The sequence below is a fragment of the Argentina silus genome (assembly GCF_951799395.1).
Source record: "Argentina silus genome assembly, chromosome: Y".
In the NCBI taxonomy this organism is placed as follows: Eukaryota; Metazoa; Chordata; class Actinopteri; order Argentiniformes; family Argentinidae; genus Argentina; species Argentina silus.
The window spans coordinates 17,018,088-17,034,585 of NC_139654.1; the positions used below are offsets into that span (position 1 = coordinate 17,018,088).

The 16,498-nt window shown below is 44.3% G+C and overlaps 1 protein-coding gene across 1 annotated transcript in view; it reads right to left on the minus strand.

Annotated features, from left to right (window-relative positions):
- LOC310823776 (leucine-rich repeat-containing protein 7-like) overlaps positions 1-16,498 on the minus strand; it is a gene marked incomplete at its 3' end in the record, with an annotated part of 79,384 nt that overhangs the window by 28,836 nt on the left and 34,050 nt on the right. The window contains exons 14-18 of the mRNA XM_083696625.1: positions 15,097-15,221; positions 14,766-14,966; positions 14,522-14,644; positions 13,406-13,517; positions 12,769-12,961 (exon numbers count right to left, since the gene is read on the minus strand). Coding sequence (XP_083552751.1) covers positions 12,769-12,961; positions 13,406-13,517; positions 14,522-14,644; positions 14,766-14,966; positions 15,097-15,221 — 754 coding nt within the window. The remainder of the gene's footprint in view (positions 1-12,768; positions 12,962-13,405; positions 13,518-14,521; positions 14,645-14,765; positions 14,967-15,096; positions 15,222-16,498) is intronic.

Below are 16,498 nucleotides of genomic sequence, written 5' to 3' on the forward strand. Positions count from 1 at the left end.
CGTTAACTGATCGTCAGGTGGGAGGGGATGCCACCCTGCTAGTCATCAACAATCACAGAATCTGCATTTATTTCGTAACGAGCGCAGAGCGACAGCCTCTGCGACAGCCTACTGACACGAAGACTCCAGACACAGACATAGGAGTCTATCTGTGGAGTCTCCAGACACAAAGACTGTGTACAGCGTTCGGCCTGTAGAGGGAGCTACAGGACCGTGGCCAGGGTTGTGTCGGTGAGGCTTCGTTGCACACCTGTTGCAAATAAAGCCTCGTTGACTAGTGCTTAAGATGTGTGTGCCTCTGCTTTTTCAGACTGTGTCATAATAAACGGGACTAAAAATCCCTCAGTAAAGATACTGCGTCTGCCTCTGTGTACAACGGACTTTGTTACATTGGCGCCCAACGTGGGGCACAGAGGCAGACGCAGTATCTTTAGTGAGGGATTTTTAGTCCCGTTTATTATGACACAGTCTCTGGCTTTTCAGCTCTTAGTAGTGGACCCACGACTTTTCAGCCGTCGTATCTCCTCTCGCTCCTTTTCCGCCGTTCCCAGCCGACCTCCTGAAAAAGCAGAGGCACACACATCTTAAGCACTAGTCAACGAGGCTTTATTTGCAACAGGTGTGCAACGAAGCCTCGCCGACACAACCCTGGCCACGGTCCTGTAGCTCCCTCTACAGGCCGAACGCTGCATGTCCCCCCACAAAGACATAGGAGTCTATCTGTGGAGTCTCCAGACACAAAGACATAGGAGTCTATCTGTGGAGTCCATCGAGGAAGGCCTGAGAGGAAGGCCATACTACGAAGTATTTTTATTCTATCTTGATAATTTCTTTATTACCCCGAGTGTATTGTGGATACCCTCTCCCTCTACACCGGCAAAAAATCACAATGTGCTTTCTCCCCATTCTTGTTATTTCCTCCATTAGGAGGACACATCGACGCTACACCTCCACTCGCAACCCTTCCAATCTAATCTACCCACCATGCTCAACTGACCATGACCTCACTGTCACGGGAGGACTTTGGAACTGCCAATCGGCGGTCAGTAAAGCAGAGGCTATCTCAGCCTATGCCTGCTTCATGTCTCTCCACTTCCTTGCTCTCACAGAGACATGGATTACACCGGATAACACAGCTACCCCGGCAGTCCTCTCTGATGCCTACTCCTTTTCTCATTCCCCTAGACTCTCTGGTCGAGGAGGAGGAACAGGACTCCTCATCTCGCCTAAGTGGTCACATAATGTCCTTCCCCTGTCACACCTGTCCATATCCTCTTTTGAATTCCATGCTGTTTCTATCACCTCCCCTGTCAAACTTCACATTGTTGTTGTCTATCATTCTCCAGGTCAGCTTGGACACTTCTTAGATGAGATGGATGTCCTTCTCAGCTCCTTCCCTGAGGATGTCATACCGCTCACACTACAGGGAGACTTCAACATCCATCGGAGAAGCTTCACTCATCTGGAACACTTGATCTTCTATCCTCCTTCGGCCTTACCCTGTCCCACTCTCCTCCCACTCATAAGGCGGGCAATCAGCTTGACCTTGTCTTCACAAGATCCTCCCATACCTCAAACCTCACTGTTACCTACCCCCCTTCCGGTTTCGGACCATCATTTTGTATCCTTCTCCCTCCCTCTCAAATGCTCACCCTCCCAACCAGTCTCTACCCACACTGTGTCCTCTCGTCACAGCCGGCGCACCCTCTCACTCACCACTCTTACTTCCTCTGTCTTATCTGCCCTACCCTCTGTTGAATCCTTCTCTCTTCTATCCACTAACGCAGCTTCCTCTACCCTCCTGTCCTCTCTTTCCTCATCCTTCGACTCTCTGTCCACAGATCTCAAGGCCAGCACCATCCACTCCACTGATGATCTAGACCCTTATCTCTCTCTCCTCCTCAACTACACCTTATCTGCATCAGCTGCTAAAGCCTTATACTACCATTCCAAAATTCAATCCGCTGTCTCTGACCCAAGGAAACTTTTTTCCACATTTTCCTCACTCCTCAACCCTCCTCCTCCCCCTCCTCCCTCCTCTCTGTCTGCCGATGACTTTGTCACCTACTTTGAAAAAAAGGTTAATGACATTAGCAGCTCCTTCCCTCTACCTCTCACCAACAATGCTACCTCTCCTCCCAAACCCACTGCGCAACACCCAGTCTCTGGTTTATCAGATTTCTCCCCCCTCTCCCCTGAGGATGTTCGAAAGCTGGTCACATCCAAGTGGGCAACCACCTGCCCCCTCGATCCTATCCCCTCCCCCTTTCTCCAATCCATTTCCAAAGACCTCCTTCCGTACCTTACCACTTTAATCAATTCCTCTCTATCCACAGGATCTGTCCCAGCTGCCTTCAAGACAGCCAGAGTCAAGCCTCTTCTCAAGAAACCAACTCTTGACCCAACTCTTGATCTCTTCTCTCCTTCTTATCTAAAACCCTTGAACGTGCTGTCTCTAACCAACTGTCTAACTACCTCCTTCAAAACAACTTCCTTGACCCTCACCAATCCGGCTTTAAAGCTGGGCACTCTACTGAAACTGCTCTCCTCGCTGTCACAGAGGCTCTCCACTCCGCTCAAGCTTCCTCCCTCTCCTCTGTTCTCATTCTTCTGGACCTGTCTGCTGCATTTGACACAGTAAACCACCCAATCCTTCTCTCCACCCTCTCAGAATTGGGCATCTCTGGCTCTGCACTCTCCTGGTTTTCATCCTATCTGACCGATCGCTCCTACCAGGTGACATGGATAGGATCGCTGTCACCACTGGTGTCCCCCAGGGCTCTGTCCTTGGGCCTTTACTGTTCTCTCTCTATACCAAATCTCTCGGCTCTCTAATTTCTTCACATGGTTTCTCCTACCACACCTACGCAGATGACACTCAACTTTTCTCTCCTTCCCCCCTTCTGACTCACAGGTGGCAACACGTGTCTCGGCATGTCTTGCAGACATTTCTGCTTGGATGTCAGCCCACCACCTAAAGCTCAACCTTGACAAGACTGAGCTGCTTATCCTCCCAGGGAAAGTCTGCCCTCTCCAAGACTTCTCCATCACAGTAGAAAACTATACAGCCAAGAACCTTGGGGTGATCCTTGACAACCGCTTATCCTGTGTGGCGAACATCACAGCGACAGCACGCTCCTGTAGATTCTTCCTCTACAACATAAGAAGGATACGTCCATTCCTCACCAGAGAAGCAGCACAACTTTTGGTCCAAGCACTTGTAATCTCTCGCCTTGACTACTGCAATGCACTCTTGGCCGGTCTCCCCGCCTCCACCATCAGGCCTCTGGTGTTCAATCTCCCCAAATTTCCCCATGTCACCCCCCTCCTTCGCACCCTTCACTGGCTCCTGGTAGCAGCTCGCATCAGATTCAAGACCCTGGTACTTGCCTACCGGGCGGCAAAGGGAACAGCCCCTCCCTACTTACAAGCAATGGTCAAAGCCCTGCCCAATCACTCCGCTCTTCCACCTCGGCTGGCCGCCTGGCACCGCCGCCTATACGTGGATGCAGCAGCCGCACTACTCGGTCACAGCCTTTCACTGTCCTGACGCCAAGCTGGTGGAACGAGCTTCCCACTGCTGTCATGACTGCAGAGTCACTACCAATCTTCCGCCGTAGATTGAAGACCCACCTCTTCAGGCTGCATCTTAACGGTCCCTCCTAAAGACCTCTTCATCCCCACTACCCCCATGTACAAGTTTCTCTCCTGTAAATACATTTAAAAATAAATTAATTGTGACTGCCAATAGCCCCTGGTCCTACCATAGATTACTTTTTCTTATGATTTACATTTTACATTTATGGCATTTAGCAGACGCCTTCATTCAAAGCGACTTACAACAAATACATTTGTTTAAGTAAGTGAATCATCTATCCATCAGTCATCATAAGATAAAGTAATCAATGCTCAGACCAGGGGCCATAGGCAGTCACAATGCTAGAAGAAGGTTTTTTTTTTATTAACAGGAGAGAAACTTGTACAGGGGGGTAGTGAGGGTGAAGACGTCTTTAGGAGGGATGACGATGACTGATGGATAGATGATTCACTTACTTAAACAAATGTATTTGTTGTAAGTCGCTTTGGATAAAGGCATCTGCTAAATGCCATAAATGTAAATGTGGAATGTAATGTGTTGACTGGTAGTTTGTGGGATAATCACTCTCTGTAGGACTGCTGATAGGTGGGAGGGGCTTACACCTCTGCTACGCAATCAGCAATTTGTGAATTCCCTTTTAAGCCTCACTGATCTGACAGCACCAGCTGTAGCGTCAGCCTCCTCTTCTAACACTCGGTGCACAAAGACAAGGGAGTCTATCTGTGGGAGTCCATCGAGGAAGGACAGAGAAGGGCCACACAGCTGAGTATTTGTTTTCGGTATTGTTGTCATTGTAGATGGATTTGAAGACGGGGTGATTATTAAACTGGTCTGAAAATATGATGAGCATGGGAAGTACAGCTGTTGGCTAAAATTGTGACCACTACATTGTCTTTACACGTGTGAATTACTCTCTGTGTTTGTGAGCCAAAGGAATTGCTTGATCATCTGCAATCACTTTGTGTTTTGGGTTCATTGTGTCACAGCAGAATATGCACACCTAGCCGACGTCCTGTTGGCGATTAAATCTTCACACCCCTTTTTCACTATTATGACATTTGAATGTTTCATAGATGTGTATATCGTCATATTTGATGTTATTTTCATTATTGTGTGATGTTTCTTTCCAGTATTTTGCTATGCATCTTTGATTATGCTACACAGGAATTCAGTCAAATGGTCAATCAGCTCATTACAATAAGGAATTGGAATGTAAATAGTATTGCAACGCTAGCTCCGGATCCAGCTGAAGTCCTGTGGAAAACACTGTTCATGAGTTGAATACTATTGTTGTTACAATTTGCCAGGAGGTCTCCCCCATTTGATAAAAGGTCTTTTTAAGTTTTCTGTAGAAATTCCATTTGATCTTGGGATGGTATCAAATATTTTCAGAATCTTGCTTCGAGGAGACTGCTTACCCGATCTCCTACATGAGTTAGCATGTATAGTCTTGCTAAAGACAATCTTATTTTTAATTGATTTGTTTTCTAGAACCATCGACTACTACGACTCTTGTCTAAATAAATCTCCTGAATTGATGATTATGCTTCTCTCATTTGTCCGAGAATGCAACAGATGAATCTGTATGCTAGGATAATCTGCTAGAACTATGCTTTGAATACCTAATGACCCGGTCAAGCCTAGAAATGACTTTATGATCACTTAGTTTGTGATTGCATGACCCAATGCTCAGTGCACAATACGGTTCAAGTGTCCAGTTGGCGTTCAAAGCATTGTGATTTCAGCAATTATCTCATAATTGGGAGAGATATGTCCGACATATAGCATGTCAGGAGATATCTCTTACATAGCTAGTTATTTGTATTATATATTGTATGAAACATTTAGGAATTGCAACCATTTTTATACACAGTCCCCTATTTTCAGGGGCTCAGATGTAATTGGACAAATTAACAATCATGAATAAAACTTTCATTTTTCACCTTTTACCTCCTTAATTGATAAATATAACGAAGGAATAGCCCACACATGTCCATGAAACAGCTTTTAAGTCAATTGTCCAATTACTTTTGGTCCCTTGAAAAAGAGGGGGCTACATATAAAAGAGCTGTAATTCCTATACCCTTCCTACAATTTGGATGTGAATACCCTCAAATTAAAGCTGAGAGTTTGCACTTTAAGCCCATATTCATTATATAACTGTAACTTCAATATGTTTTGGTAAACAGCTAAAATAACTTAAAAATTGTGTCAGAGTCCAAATATATATGGACCTAACTGTATATCTTTAGAAATCTATGAGGGTAAGACCCTTTAGACAGAGGATTTAACCAGTCTGGCCATTCTCCTCTGACCTCTGGCATCAACAAGGCATTTTCACCCAGAGAACTGCCGCTCACTGGATATTTTCTCTTTTTCGGACCATTCTCTGTAAACCCTAGAGATGGTTGTGTGTGAAAATCCCAGTAGGTCAGCAGTTTCTTAAATACTCGGACCAGCCTGTCTGGTACCAACAACCATGCCACGTTCAAAGTCACTTAAATCACCTTTCTTCCCCATTCTGATGCTCGGTTTGAACTTCAGCAGATCGTCTTGACCATGTCTACATGCCTAAATGCATTGAGTTGCTGCCATGTGATTGGCTGATTAGATATTTGAGTCACCGAGCAGTTGAACAGGTGTACCTAATAAAGTGTCCGGTGAGTGTATATACATATATTTAGAAGTTTTTACATTAACGCCTATTGTCTATTATACAGTCATGAGAAAAAGTTAGGACACCCTATGAAAACCTTTGTCTTTTTCAACATATTCAAACATATGGACATTTGATATTCATTTGAACAATATTGAAAAATTTAGGTAATAAAACTAAACAAATACAACTGAAACAAATTATTTAAAAAATGATTGGTAAAATGTAATTAATAGAAATGCAATCTTCTTGTGAGGAAAAAGTTAGGACACCCCCACATTTAGTTCCACTTAAAATGCCTAAAATTATAATCAAGAGCACCACATCAGGTGCAAATGATTAGAACATCGTTACAGAGGATTTTGGAGGAGCCTGTCCTATTTAAACCTCAGACATTTAGTTTGGTTTGCTCTTGATTGTTGAAGTGAGTTGCATCACCATGGCGAGATCAAAAGAGCTCTCTGAGGCCTTCAGAAGAAAAATTGTAGATGCATATGAGTCTGGGAAGGGATATAAAAAGATCTCCAAACAATTCGAAATTAGCCATTCCACTGTCCGGAAAATAATTTACAAGTGGAGAACATTTAAAACCACCACCAACATGGCCAGGTCAGGCCGCCCAAGCAAGTTCAGCCCAAGAGCTGACCGAAAGATGCTTAAAGAAGTCTCCAACAATCCCAGAATGTCATCACGGGACCTACAGGTATCTCTTGCCACAATTGATGTCAAAGTACATGCATCCACCATAAGAAAGAGACTGAACAAGTTTGCATTACATGGGAGGTGTGCAAGAAGGAAACCCCTGCTGTCAAATCAACATCAACACAATCAACACAAAAAACATCAGAGCAAGACTAAAGTTTGCCAGAGAACACCAAGAGAAAGACCAGAACTTCTGGAACAATGTGCTTTGGACAGATGAATCCAAAGTTGAACTATTTGGGCACAGTAAGAGTAGACATGTTTGGCGCAAAACCAAGACAGCATTTGAGAACAAGAACCTCATACCAACTGTGAAGCATGGGGGTGGAAATGTCATGGTTTGGGGCTGCTTTTCTGCAGCAGGGCCTGGTCAGCTCACCATCATAGAATCCACTATGAATTCTGTATTGTATCAGAGGGTGCTTGAGGAAAATGTGAGACCATCTGTTCGAAAGTTGAAGCTGAAGCGGATGTGGACCATGCAACATGACAATGACCCAAAACATTCCAGTAAATCTACCAAGGAATGGCTCAAGAAAAAGAAATTGAGAGTTCTGGAATGGCCAAGTCAAAGCCCGGATCTTAATCCTATTGAGATGCTGTGGATTGATTTGAAACTGGCTGTGCATGCAAGACACCCCTCTAACATCCCACAGCTGAAAGAATTCTGCAAGGAGGAGTGGGAAAAACTTTCTCCCAATCGATGTCAGAGACTTGTAGACAGTTATAAGAAACGTCTAATTGAGGTTATTTCAGCCAAGGGGGGCAATACTAGCTATTAGGGCATGGGGTGTCCTAACTTTTTCCTCAGTAGGAATTGGCATTATTGTTAATTTTTCGTTAAATAAATGATTACAAAGTTACATTTTCATTGTTTTTTGTTCAATTACATCCCCTTTATCTATAGATATTGTTAGAAAGAAGATAAAATATTGATATGTCCATATTTTTAAAAGAATAACTTAATATTTTGGGGGGTGTCCTAACCTTTTCTCATGACTGTATAATGAATGGTTAATTGTCTCTTGAACAAATTTTAATTTCCCTCAATGTCAATCAGATTGTATCTGTTGCCGGAATAGTATGATGTATTACTCTTATATTCCTCGCTGCTGACCCTATTACAGGAGTTGAATTGAGGTAGTTGTTAGCAATGATCATGCAGTGGACCCAAGTGCTGAGAGATACTCAGACGACAGCGTAAAGTAAATCAAGGAGAGTTTTTAATGAGAGAACTGGGGCAAGGCACACAAACAAACACTGGGGGGAAAAAGGCTAAAATAAAGGTGGAGAAAACCAAGCTCTGTTAACTAAGGTACGCGCTTAACAAGCGGAATAACTAGAACAAAAGAAATGCGAAACTGGAACTAGGGCAATGGGGTAAACGACTAGGATTGCGGAACAGACGGGCAGACAGGGTACTCACAGACAAACAGGGAGAATCTCCGACAAAGACATGGGGAACACACAGGCTATATATAACCAACAGGAGACAGAATACACAGGTGAAACGAATGCTGATAGATTGGGAGGCCACTGGCCCCGTACCGCCAGAGGAGGGCACCAGAGTCACCAGACAGCAACCTCAGGCGTGACAGGTAGTGAGCTTCTTGCGCAGGTTTCGCGCTGTCCCATGTGTGCACCACGAGGACAGTGGGAAGACGCGCCATGACTCTCACACTCCATTCATATATATCATGGTAACGATTCACTGTGCCAGTGTTGTGTAAATACAGCAATGGATTTTATAGTTGAGTTGCTCCAAATGATAGGTGTTTAATAGCGTATTTTGGACGATGTTCAGTTTATTTGTTACATCCCTATCCCAGTAATTCCGTATCAATAAGTAGCCTACCTCTGAGACCAGGCATGTCCTTTATCCCTTCTTTAAAATCTGAGATGTGAGAGGGTTGAATGTTTAAAGTTGATATGCATGCCTTGTCAGCCTACGACTTATATATTCTTAATTGAATTCTTTCTTCGAACTTTTGCCTTGGACACTATGTTCATATTTGGTGTGTTCACAGTTTTGATTGTATGACTTGAAGTAAGCTGGATTGCTTACATTATTTCTGGTCTCGATGAATCTATATATATGCCATTTAATATAATAATATATGCCATTTAACTGACACTTTTATCCAAAGCAACTTACATTGCAGTGAGTGCATACATTTCAGTATATATGGTCCCAGCGGGAATCAAACCCACAACCTTAGCGTTGTTAGCACCATGCTCTACCAACTGAGCCACAGAAGACCATTGAATCTCCTCAATTGATGATTATGCTTTTCTCATTTGTCCAAGAATGCAACAGATGAATCTGTATGCTAGGATAATCTGCTAGAACTATGCTTTGAATACCTAATGACCAGGTTAAGCCTAGAAATGACTTTATGATCACTTAGTTTGTGTTGCACACTCAAGGATCAGCATACAATACGGTTTGGATCACCGGTTGAACTTTGAAAGCATTGTGATTTCTGCAATTAGAATCTTATCTCATAATTGGGAGAGATGTGTCTGACATATAGCATGTCAGGAGATATCTCTTACATAGCTAGTTATTTGTATAATTGATTCCCGACTAAATCTGATATTGAAAGAGTCTTGTGTGTTGCTCTCGTTGCTGGCCACAACGTTTAAGGGTATTCCGACTATAAACAGATTGTGCTCATTATATTTGGCGAGTGTACGCAAGAAGAGAGCCTATGAATCATCTTTTGTTCAATTGGAGTCAGATCAAACTTGTTCTAGATATTCTACATTCCTCAAGATTCAAGATTCAAGATGGTTTTATTGTCATACGCACAACAATTACAGAGCAATCGCTGGCAATGAAATTCTTAAGTCTTGGGCTCCTCCAACAGTGCAATAAGAAGTGTAAATAATAAAAATAAAAGAAACAACAACAATAACAATAATTACCTAAATACAAAACTAAATAAATGTAAATGTAAAATGTAAAAAGTGAAATGTAAACAGACGTTTTTATCCAGATGTCGACTGGTATAAATCCTTTGGTTAATCTAAGATTTGAGACCGCTCACTTCATCAGCGCTAGCTATATTCCTTTTTGCTTGAGAATCGCTCAATTGAATCTCATCTGCTATAATGTGTTTTCTCCCCATCCCTGCTATTTCACCTTTCTGTAGATTACTTTGACGAGGCACTCCACCTCGCCGCAGCAACCAATCCAATCTGGTGTACCCCACACACAAGATGTCTTGATCTTGCGGTTGGTGAAGGACTCTGGAACTGCCAGTCAGCAAGTCAGGAAAGCAGAGGCTATCGCATACTTTACCTCCTTTTAAATCCCTCCACTTCCTGGCTTTCACTGAGACATGGATCACATCGGAGAACACGGCTACTCCAGCAGCACTCTCCGCTACCTACTCCTTTTTTCACACCCTCCTTTTACCTACTCCTTTTTTCACAGGGTGGCATAGGGCTCATCATCTCACCTAAGTGGACATTTAATGTTCTTTCTCTGTCACATCTGTCCATATCCTCATTTCAATTCCATGCAGTTTCTTTCCCTGTCAAAAAATTGTTGTTTTTTATCTCGGTCAGCTTAGCGACTTCCTTCTCCGCTTCTTCCCTGAGGATGGCACACCGCTCACTCTCCTGGGTGACTTCAACATTATCAGAGAAGTTTTACTTTTCGGGATTTCTTAACCTTATCTCCTCATTTGACCTTACCCTGTCTCGCTCTTCCCCGACTCATAAGACAGGCAATCAGCTTGACCTTGTCTTCACCAGATCCTGCTTCACCTCCAACCTTATTGTTACCCCTCTTCCGGTTTCTGACCATCACTTTGTATCCTTCTCCCTTCCCCTCAAATACATCCCCTTCATTCAAACTCTACCCATTCTGGTACTACACGCAGCAACATGCAGACCCTCTCTCCCACCTCTCTCTTCTTCTGTTCTATCATCCCTACCCTTGACTGAATCCTTCTCCCTTATGTCTACTGATGCCTCCTCCATCCTCATATCCACTCTCTCCTCATCTTCTGACTCTGTGTACACTCTCTTCCTCTCCAGCAAGATCATCTCCTCCCGCACCATGGCTGTCTGAATCCCTGTGGGCTAGTAGAACAGGCCTTCAAGCAGCTGAGAGGAAATGGAGGAAAACTGACCACCCTGACGACCTAGCATCTTAACACCCTCTCCTCCATTCTAAAATTCAATCGTCTGCCTCTGACCCAAGGAAACTGTTTGCCACATTCTCCCAACTCCTCAACCCACCTTCCCCTCCCCCTCCCTTTCTGCAGATTACTTCGTCACCTACTTTGTAAAGTAGGCTGATGACATTACCAGCTCTTTCAGACAACCTCACTATTACCACTAGTAGATTTGGCTGTGGTTTATCATTACTTTCCCCTCTCTCCCCTGATGTCCTAAAACTTGTCTCATCCAATCGGGCAAGCACCTGCCCTCTCGATCCCATCCCTTCACCCCTTCTCCAATCCATCTTGAATTACATCCTTTCTTTCCTTACCTCCCTCATCAATTCCTCCCTGACCACTGGCTCTGTCCCAACAGCCAGAGTCAGACTTCTTCTCAAGGAGCCATCACTTGACCGATCTGTTGTCCAAAACTACAGACCGGTATCCCTTCTTTCATTCTCATCTAAAACTTTGTCTCTTTCAGAGAGGCCCTCCACACTGCCAGTGTCATCCCTCTCCTCTGTTCTCATTCTTCTGGACTTGTCTGCTGCTTTTGACACAGTAAACCACCAGATCCTTCTCCCCACCCTCTCAGAGTTGGTCATCTCAGGCTCTGCGCTCTCCTGGTTTGTATCCTACCTGGCCGATGTCTCATACCAGGTAACGTGGAGAAGGGCTCTGTCCTTGGGATGATCCTGGACAACCAACTATCTAACATCACAGCAATGGCCCGCTTCTGTAGATTCTTCCTCTACAACAAGGATACGCCCATTCCTCACAAGAGAAGCGCAACTCCTGATCCAGGCACTTGTCATCTCTCGCCTTGACTACTGCAACTCACTTCTGGCCAGGCTCCCTGCCTCCACCATCAGACCTCTGCAGCTCATCCAGAACGCTGCAGCCTGTCTGGTGTTCAATCTCCCCAAATTCTCCCATGTCACCCCCCTCCTCCACACCCTTCACTGGCTCCCAGTAGCAGCTCGCATCAGATTCAAGACCCTGGTGCTCATCTACAGAGCAGTAAAGGGAACAGCCCCTCCCTATCTGCAATTGATGGTCAGTCCCCAAACCCTGGTCCGATCACTCCGTTCTTCCACCTCTGCTGGCCGTTTGGCACCGCCATCTCTACGAGGACGTAGTGGTCACTCTGCTCAGTCTTTTCTGTCTTGGCACCCCAGCGGTGGAATGAGCTTCCCAACACTGTCAGGATGGCGGAGTCACTACCTATCTTCCGCCATAGACTAAAGACCCATCTCTTTAGGGTACACCTGGGCTCTTCCTCCTCAGACCTCTCCACCCCCCTAAAACCCTACATTACTGTTATTTATTTATTTTTATATATATTAAAAAAAAAAAAGAAAAAAAAAGTTTCTTCCCGTCTCTAGCACTGTGACTGCCGATGACACTTGTTCTTATGGAAGGTTTTACTAATGATGACTGATGGATTGTGTATTCATTTACTTAGACAAATGTAGTTATTGTAAGCCGCTTTGGAAAAAAATAAATGAAATAAATAAATGAATGAAAATGAGAGGGAGAGAGAGACCTACTTGGCAGCTGGGGTGACCTACAGAGACTCTCTCGGGAAACTGTGTGTGTGTTCCCGTGTGTGTGCACTCCCGTGTGTGTGGTTGGTTCACCTGTTGGTCCAGTGTGTCTGCGGCGGCGCCCCGTCCTTGCCGGTGTTCTGGATGTTGGCCCCGCCCCCAGCAGGGTTGGAGGAGGAGCCAGAAGAGCCCTGGGAGGGTGAGTAGTCAGAGTATGTGGCGGAGGAGCCACTGTGGTTCAGCCCCCCGCCGTGCATTTTGTCCGGGTCTGACTCGTCCGTCGACTCTGGGGGGGGGGGGGGGAGGGGCTCCAGTTGGAATGAAAGGGGATACAACCTAGATGGATGGATTGATGACATTTATTCTATAATGGGGGGCGAGACTCCCATCAAGCCGACTGAAAGTCTATGTAAGTGTTTATAAGGAATGCTCACTAGCGTAGCAGGGAAGTGTTAACAGGGTTAGGAGACAACATTCCCCAGTTACAAATGTATCTATCTGCCATTTATCTATCCACCAATCCATGTACTATCTATCCATCTATTTATCCAGCCACCTATCTTTCCATCCATCCATCCCAGGGACATGCTATCAGGGGTTAGTGTCAGGGTACAACATGCGATCAGAACACTGATATAACAGAGCAACAACAGAGCAGGGCTGAACTTGTGATGTAAGAGGAGGAAACACACATGATGCTGTCAGGGCAGGTTACCAGGGAGTCTCATACCTTTCTTGTCCTTGCCAAGGAGAACCACCTTGGGTTTGTATATGGGAGGCTCCACCAGTGTGGGTCGCATGTCTGAGATACGGATATCATTGGGAGAACCACTCAACGAGTCCTGAGGAGCAACGATATGTGGTTTGTGTGTTAACGTGAGACAGGGGCACACACACACTTTAGTAGGTAACTGAGCCTCTGAACGACCTATCAGAGACAGATCTCACAACAACACTCCTTCTGTCTACTTTATCATTATGCTCCCACTCAGCCCACTGCAGCCACCTGTTACCGTGTGTGTGTGTTAAAGCCCAGGGTCATGCCTGCTGTCCTACATCTAAAGCTCCCAGCCCCACACAGCCAAGCTAGAGACCCCCGACTCTTTCTCTCACACTGTAGACATTCTTTCCATCTCTCTTGCTACACTAGGAGTGTGTTAGTATGGAGTATTCTAGTACAGAGTGTGTTAGTACAGACTATTGTAGTACAGAGTGTGTGTAACGTCTCGTCCTGTTTCTTCGTTTGTTTGTCCTTGTTTCATGTTATTCATTTATTGCTTCCTGTTTATTTGTATGTTCCTCACCTTGTCTCTCATCTCAAACACTTCACCACCTGCCCTTGTGTGTTTCCCGCCTGTGTGATCGTCTACCCCGCCCTGATTGGCTTCACTTGTTCCTCATCATCCTTCCCTGTGTATTTAGTCTGTGTGTTCCCCTCTCTCTGTGCCAGTTCGTCTTTGTACCTTGTGTCAAGCCTACCAGCGATAATTCCTAGTGTTTTTGTATTCCCGTTTTATTTGATCTGCGCTTGTTTTTCTGACGTTCCCTGTTGCCATTTCCCTGACAGATTATATGCCTACTATTCTGATTGATTATCTGTGTACCGAACCCTGCCTTGCCTACCTCTTACTGGATCATCTGTTTTACCTATTGACTGCCTACCCGTGTATCAAACCTTTTCTGGAAGTAAAGACTATTCTTTTGGATTTTAAGTTGAGTCGTGCATTTGAGTCCTCTGCCTGCGTACTATATTCGTTACAGTGTGTTTGTCCAGAGTGTGTTAGTACATCGTATTCCAGGACATTCTGGTACATTCTAGTACAGAGTATTGTTTTGGCTAGGTTACCTCTGAGCTCTCCGTGGCGTCCTCCTTGCCCTGGCGTTTGGGGATGTCCATAGCAGAGTTGTGGAGGTTCCCCTGATCAGACATCTGAACCTTATTGAACTCCTGGAGCTCTCGCGCCATCACCTGTGACACGCATACACACACACACACACACACACACACATGTACTGGACCTGCAGCACTGTGTGTGTGTGTGTGTGTGTGTGTGTGTGTGTGTGTGTGTGTGTGTGTGTGTGTGTGTTACCTCCTTGGGGGGCATGGGCCAGGGGGACTCGTACTGGTCCTTGCTGAGGTTCTCCATGTTGGTACCAGACAAATTGATACCGACACCGGTACCAGAGCTCAGGGCGTGGTTGGTCTTCCCCACCAAACTCTGGACAGACTTCACCATATTCTTCAGGTCCTCGGGGTAGGGGGTGGGGTAGCGCTTCAGGTTGATCTCCACCTGGAGGACAGGCAGACATACAGGTCAGACAGACAGCAGACAGGTCAGACAGGCAGACATACAGGTCAGACAGACAGCAGACAGGTCAGACAGGCAGAAATACAGGTCAGGCAGACACAGACAGACAGACCTTGACTTTCCCAGACTCCTCCTCTTGCTCCTTCTTCTCCTCAAACTCAAACGCCACGGTCATCCTCTGCTGCCTCTGCTCCTCCCACAGGGCGGGGTTAAAACTGTCACTGTCTGACTGGTAGTCTACACAGGAGAGGAGGGGTTAGACTACGTACACACACACACACTGTGAACCCCCAGGCATTACTAACACAGATATATTGAGTTAGGTGAACTTGAACAGTTCCAAAAGTGTAGCCTACTCAAAATATGTAGTACTGACACGAACCCTAACCCTAAACCCTAACCCTAACCCAACTTTTAAGAAAATGTAATATATTGCTTTAGAGTGACAATTGCTCTGTTGTATTTAGCACTCCTAACAAAACAAAGTTTGTAAATTTAGCATTACTTTGCTAGTAGTTCCAACTTAAAATCCATCACAGCATAATAGAACTAGATTTCTAGATGAGTTCAACTTGAAGTAGTATCAACTCATCATTCAACATAATTGTAATTTCAACATTTATTTTTCAAACAACTGATTAAGTAATTGTGAACTTCATTTATTTTTGTGCATTAGACTTTTTAAATGTTACTGATTTATTTTTTTGTGTTAATTCATTTTAAAACTTTTCAGACCAAAGATTGCCACCAGTACACTAAAAAGAAATACTCAGGCGCTTAGTAAAGATAACTCCCAAAAATCTATGATTTTGACAGAAAATGTAAGTTTATACCTTTTACATTAATATTTCTAGTACAGTACTTTATTTTGATTTGTTCCACAAACATCATATTCATAAATAAATATTCAACGTACCTGAAGAATTGGAAATAAAACACTGAAGAATGGAGGATGGGTCAAACATAAGACATACATTTATTCCCAATAATTACTTCTAACAGTGATGGACATGATGAAGCGAACTCAACACAAGTGGTCACATGACCATTTAACACAAGTTAATATTACGTTATATTTGACTCCAAAAGATATTTTATGGTTAATAATGATTGATAATGATTTGCTCATCCCTGTGTGACAGACAATCGATCATATCGGATCCTAGATTCCATTAAGAATACCCAAAATGCTATTTTACCATGCCCTCAAGTTAAGATAAATCAGCTTGCGAGGAGTTTAATATCTGAGGTGATGGCTCACTCTGTGTGTGGTTAACAATGCATGTGAACATTCGACATTAAATGGGAGAACCTGGTCACGATTATGTTGTGCTGTATTAACAGAACCTTTATCTAGCACACAACATCATCTTAATGCACATAGGAAGAATGAGAATAAAGCATCAATAAAATAACCAATTTAACAGTTTCAAAGCGACATATGACTAAGTTTTAACCATATGTGTGTCAAGGACAACACAGGAGAATGGTGCCCATCACGGGCCTATCCCAAA